This window comes from Sapajus apella, unplaced genomic scaffold (assembly GCF_009761245.1).
Source record: "Sapajus apella isolate SASKATOON/1434 unplaced genomic scaffold, GSC_monkey_1.0 scaffold4175, whole genome shotgun sequence".
Classification (NCBI taxonomy): Eukaryota; Metazoa; Chordata; class Mammalia; order Primates; family Cebidae; genus Sapajus; species Sapajus apella.
This window is the reverse complement of record NW_022441101.1, coordinates 1-6,000: the sequence shown is the minus strand read 5'-3', so window position 1 is coordinate 6,000 and position 6,000 is coordinate 1. Positions and strand designations below refer to the sequence as shown.

Below are 6,000 nucleotides of genomic sequence, written 5' to 3'. Positions count from 1 at the left end.
TGGTCTCGATCTCTTGACCTTGTGATCCACCCGCCTCGGCCTCCCACAGTGCTGGGATTACAGGCTTGAGCCACCGCACCCGGCCTTAATTTTTGTATTTTTTAATAGAGACGGGGTTTCACCTTATTGGCAAGGCTGGTCCCAAACTCCTGACCTCAGGTGATCCACCTTCCTCAGCCTCCAAAAGTGCTGGGATTATAGGCGTGAGCCATTGCACCTGGCCTAGAAAATACTTTGTCACTAGTTCGAGCATAAATCTGGAGCTAAGGGGTAATTGCAAAACTTGAAGTTAATCTGTTTTCATTACAACAAATTAGTAAGGTTTAGCTTTCCTTTGAAAATCATTTGGAAAACTCTGCATGAGAGCGAGTTACAATAAGGGAAGATTTTATAGGAATAAGATTGACAGCCTTATTTTAAAAGCTGGAATTAAGTGCTACAAACCTGCTTGTTATATTTTTGTTACACATGAAAATAAGTGATTGGGTTTTTTCCTCTTGCTCTCCTAGGCTGGAGTATAGTGGCTCGATCATAGCTTACTATAACTTTGAACTCACCTGGGCTCGAGTAGCTGGGACCACAGGTGCTCACCATCACACCTAGCTTGTTAAATTTTTGTAGAGACAAGGTCTTGTTACATTGCCCACGCTGGTCTTGAATTCCTGGTCTCAAGCAATCCTCCCACCTCAGGACTCCCAAAGTGATGGGAGGCATGTGATCCACTTCACCCAACCAGATTATAAGATTTTTAATGTTTTTTAGTAAGCCTTTCATTTTTCCGGAGCACAGTAATTCTATAAGAAAATGGCTTTTCACCATGTTTCAGTGACAAATCTAAGCCTTCTAAGGAAATGACGTTATGGATCACTTCGTGATCATCACATTTTTCGTTTAAGCTCAGCCTTCTCAAATCAATCTAACTAAAAATGTTCATGACCTTGTAAGGCAATGTGGATGCAAAAGCTTCCTGTGTGTCTACAGCATTTTAGGAGCTGACCGTACATAATGAGTGGTACGGTCTGTTCTTGCTAATCTAGAGCAGCACTGTATATATTATTGTTTTTGAGACAGAATCTGGCTCTATTGCCCAGGCTAGAATGCAGTGGCACGATCTCTGCTCACTGCAACCTCCACCTCCTGGGTTCAAGTGATTCTCCTGCCTCAGCCTTCTAAGTAGCTGGGATTTCAGGTGCCTGCCACCACGCCCAGCTAATTTTTGTATTTTTAGTAGAGATAGGGTTTCACTGTGTTGGCCAGGCTGGTCTTGAACTCCTGACCTCATGATCCACCTGCCTTGGCCTCCCAAAGTACTGGGATTACAAGCGTAAGCCACTGCATCCAGCCTACTGTATATATTGTATAAAATATATGTGTATTGGTCCAAGTGATCCATCTCACTCCCCTGAGTAGCTGGCACCAAAGGCCCATGACAGCACACGGGGATGATTTTTGTAGAAATGATCTTCATCGTCTCAGACTCCCAAAGTGCCACCTGGGATTCAGACGTGAGCCACAGTGCCTGGCCTAACAGTATCTTTTATTTAATTTTTTTTTTTTTTTTTTTTTTTTTTTGAGTAGCCAAATGCAAATAGTTGAAAGATGAAATTATAGCTGTCCCTTGAACAACATAGGTTTGAACTTCAAGAGTCCACTTAAATGGAGTGCAGTTGCGTGATCCTGGCTCACTTGCAACCTTCACCTCATCTCCTGAAAAACCAAGGCCCGTGTGGTGCTCACATCTGTAATCCCAACACTTTGGGAGGCCAAGGCGGGCAGATCACGAGGTCAGGAGTTTGAGACCAGCCAGACCAACATAGTGAAACGCTGTCTCTCCTAAAAATGCAAAAATTAGCCAGGCGTGGTGGCATGCACCTGTAATCCCAGCTACTCAGGAGGCTGGGACAGGAGAGTCACTTGAACCTGGGAGGCAGAGGTTGCAGTTAGCCAAGATCATGGCCCTGCACTCCATCCTGGGTGACAGAGTGAGACTCTGTCTCAAAAAAGAAAATAAAAAAAAAATTTAAATGGCCAGGCACAGTGGCTCCTGCCTGAAATTCCAGTATTTAGGGAGGCAGAGGCAGAACTATAGCTTAAGCTCAGGAGTTCAAGCTCTGCCTGGGTAATACAGCAAGACCGAATTGTCCATCAAAAGGAAAAAAAAAAAATGTAAAATGTGTAAATGACTTCCCAATGTTGGGATTGGAGAGAGGCTTCCTTAAGGGCCTTTCAAGTACTGACCTAGTGGCGTTCCAGCCTCATCTAGGTCCACTCTGCCTTTTCATTCAACATGGTGGTTCTTACACCTAAGACACTCTTCCTTCCATCCTCCCATGTGCCCACCCCCACCTTTGCCCACCCTGAAAGTCTCACTTCCTGACTGCACTGACTCCCCACAGACTATGGTGTTTGTTAAATATTCATAACTTCCTGTGTTTTTCACATTTGTTTGATGAATATCCATCAACATCCATCTCCACCCAAGAGCAGGAACATTTAAAATTAGGAAGTTTTTGTTGCTTTTTGTGGACTATAGTCTTCGTGAGAGGAGGAATTACTCTGTTTTGGTTACTCTTTGCATCCTCGGGTCCTCGACAAGTGCCTGGCTCATTGAAGTGGTAAATAAAATAATGCGATTGAATGAACAATTCATTGAACAAGAGAAACCACAGAAAGCTTTAATAGACTAATGTCGAATCTAGTTAATTTGACATTAAAAACGAAACAAGCTCAATAAGCTAACTTATATACAACAGTCGTCTGTAGCAACGCTGGAGTCTCTCTCTTTTATTTTTATAGTTTCATTCAGTTCCCTTTCAGGCTGTGGAGTTCCTTATTCTAATGCTGCTGTTAAGCGCACACACCAGAGTTTGTGAGAAGCTATGCATCGTGCTCTGATTTTTCAGCCTTAGTTGCCTAACAGGAACATCCCATATTGGTTTTGTTTTTGCTTTTGAGACAGGTTGTTGCTTTGTCGCCCAGGCTGGAGTGCCGTGGCGCCATCTGGGCTTACTGCAGCCTCGACCTCCCGGGCTCAAACAATCCTCCCGCCTCAGCCGGCCGAGTACCTAGAGCTACAATAGTCCGGCTAATTTTTATATTTTTTGTAGAGTCTGAGTCTCGCTCTGTTGCCCAGGGTGGCCTCCAACACCTGGACTCGTGATTCTCCCGCCTCGGCCTCCCGAAGGGTTGGGATTACAGGCATGAGCCACCGCGCCCTACCCCCATATTCCTTTACCGCATTCTAACCTACTCGGGCTTTCTTCACGTTTCAAAAAGGACCAATCCCAGCATGCAATGCAGACAATGAGAACCAGTCGCTTAAAACCACACGTCCCAGAATGCCGTCCCTCAGGCAATCGCGGAGCGCGATTGGCCCCGCTGCATTCTGGGAGTTGTAGTCTCTCGCGACTGGCCCCACCCCGTGTGCAGTTTTCGGGGCCTAAGTCTGGAGAAAACCCTAGCGGGTGGCTAGCCGCGGCTCAAGTTCTGGAGAGCGGTGCCGCCCTCAAACCTTGGTCCCCGAGCCCTGGTGGTCCACTCCGCCTTTTGTCGAATCTTTTCCACAGCCCAAAATGGCGGCGGAGGTGTATTTTGGCGATCTAGAGCTGTTCGAGCCGTTCGACCACCCAGAGGAGTCGATTCCGAAGCCCGTTCACACTCGCTTCAAGGACGACGACGACGACGGCGACGAGGAGGACGGGAATGGGGTCAGCGACGCGGAGCTGCGGGAGCGGCTTCGGCAGTGCGAGGAGACCATCGAGCAGCTCCGCTCCGAGAATATCCTTCCCGCTCGCTGGGCCCTGTCACTCGGGCGTGGGGTCGGGGCGGCGCCCGGCGAGGGCGCTGGCGCGGGCGGAAATTCCAGGAGGGCCAGAATTCCAAGTGATTGTCACCTGCCCGCGGGTCGCGAGTCTAGGCTGCGGGGTGCGCGGGTCGCGAGTCTAGGGTGCGGGGCGCGCAGGCTGCCCCGGCGCCTCGACGCAGACCTCTTCCTCTCCCGCAGGCCGCCTCCTGACCAGACCCGCTCCTGCCTCCCACTCGGATGCCGTGTTTTAGGGTTATTTCAGGCTGCTCACCTGACAGATTGTACACAGGCCCCCACTTGCCCCCTCGCCTTGAGGTCGTGAGAAGATTTCATATTTTGCAGCGACGCTTAAGTTGTGCCGTCATATTATAGTTGTAGGTGATGAAATACCGGTTACTTAGATCGGGGCAAACGCCAGTGGTCCCAGGATGCAGAGTTGGGGGCCGCAGGGAATCCGGGTGTGCCGAGGTAATTGGTTAATCGCTTGATTAAAATTGGGGATTAATTTTAGAATTCTTCCACTCGGAGCTTGCTTCTGTGCTGAACATACATTGCAGCGCCTTGGAGAAAACTCGCCAAAGAAGTTTCTGTTAGGCTTGAGTTACATGATTGCAGATTTTTCGTGATTTGCTAGTATGTTTATTTACATTCGCAGAGTTTTATAGGTAGTTAGCTTTGGTTCGGGTAGTTTTCCTTTTAAAATTTGTAGAGACCTGAAAGTGACTGGTATGTCAGCTTTTTTGAGGGACGGCCAGGCTGGAGTGTGGTGGCGCGATCTCGGCTCACTGCAGCCTTCGCCTCCCGGGTTCAAGGGATTCCCCTGCCTCAGCCTCCCCAGTAGCTGGGATTACCAGGTGCTCGCCACTATGCCCGGCTAATTTTTGTATTTTTAGTAGAGATCGGGATTTCACTATGTTGGACAGGCTGGTCTAAAACTCCTGACTTTAGGTGATCTGCCCGCCCCAGCTGCCCAAAGTGCTGGGATTACAGGCCTGAGACACTGTGCCCAGCGGGTATATCAGCTTTTTAGGTTTTTGAAGCCCGATTTTTTTTTCCCAGAATGTCATCTTCCTCCACATTGTGAGAAGAATTTTCAGAATACAAAATGTTGAGGCAGGGCGTGGTGACTCATGCCTGTAATCCCAGCACTTTGGGAGCCCGAGGCGGGCGGATTACGAGGTCAGGAGTTTCAGACCAGCCTGGTCAACATGGTGCAATACCGTCTCTACTAAAGATAAAAATAGTTGGATGTGTTGGTGCATGCCTGTAATCCCAGCTATTCCTGAGGCTGAGGCAGGAGAATCGCTTGAACCCGGGAGGTGGAGGTTACAGTGAGCTGATCTTACCATTGCACTCTAGCCTGGGTGACATGGCAAGACTCCATGTCAAAAAAAAAAAAGGTTGAAGGGATTCTACAGTGGACATCCATAGATTTCATTCCAAATAAAAATTAACAGTTTATTACACTGCATTCACTTTATCACATAGTGGCTGTTGAAAGGTTTGACAGCAACACTGGTGTTTTAATAGTGTTTTTGGTTCAGTTTGTTAGTCTCTTGAACTTCAGGATTATGTCTTAGAATATATGTTCGAAAGGATAGAAACTATATTTTAATTTGGAGTTTCAAAAGCCTACCCCTGCAACAAAATAGAAGTTCAGTAAGTGTGTCATCCTCAAAATATCTGTGGGTCTTTTATGTTTATAATATTCTGACACCCAAAATGAGAGTAGTAGTTGAATTTTATGATCTGGATTGTTTAATGAGAGCTATCTTCCTTAACAAGTAATAACATCAGGAACTTAAACGAAAATTGAACATTCTGACTCGACCGAGGTATGAGATTTTTGAAATTACCCCATGGTTGTCCCTAATTATTTATCCTGATATTAATATTTAATCACAATTTCTTTGTAAAAAGTGTATAGGATTTCTGTATCATTTTTATTTGTTCAGCATACTCTGGGATAAGGTCTGAATTCTTATAAGTGGATTAAAATTTTAAGCTGATTTATTGGGTGAAAGTATGAAACACAATCCAGAAAATGTTGACTTAATGTTCAGAACAGGCAAATTGTTAACCTAGTTATTCCTATTCAACAAACATTTCTAGAAAGCTAGAATTAAGATTACAGTTTTGGCTGGGTCTGGTGGCTCATGCCTGAAATTCCAGCACCTGAAAAAAAGGTTGCAGTA

The 6,000-nt window shown here is 46.3% G+C and overlaps 1 protein-coding gene across 1 annotated transcript; it reads left to right on the top strand.

The window, feature by feature from the left end:
* The first annotated feature begins 3,338 nt into the window (after nucleotides 1–3,338).
* LOC116547692 (zinc finger CCHC domain-containing protein 8-like) lies at nucleotides 3,339–5,994 on the top strand. The gene is made up of 2 exons (XM_032273555.1): nucleotides 3,339–3,777; nucleotides 5,598–5,994. Exons 1-2 carry the CDS (start codon nucleotides 3,573–3,575, stop codon nucleotides 5,702–5,704), a joined length of 312 nt encoding a protein of 103 aa, XP_032129446.1. The 5' UTR covers nucleotides 3,339–3,572; the 3' UTR covers nucleotides 5,705–5,994.
* The last annotated feature ends 6 nt before the right edge of the window (nucleotides 5,995–6,000 follow it).

Coding starts and splice junctions, on each gene's coding strand:
- LOC116547692 (XM_032273555.1), top strand. CDS start 3,573: ATGGCGGCGGAGGTGTATTTTGGCGATCTAGAGCTGTTCGAGCCGTTC. Junction 3,778..5,597: donor CGAGCAGCTCCGCTCCGAGA/ATATCCTTCCCG, acceptor ACAAGTAATAAC/ATCAGGAACTTAAACGAAAA.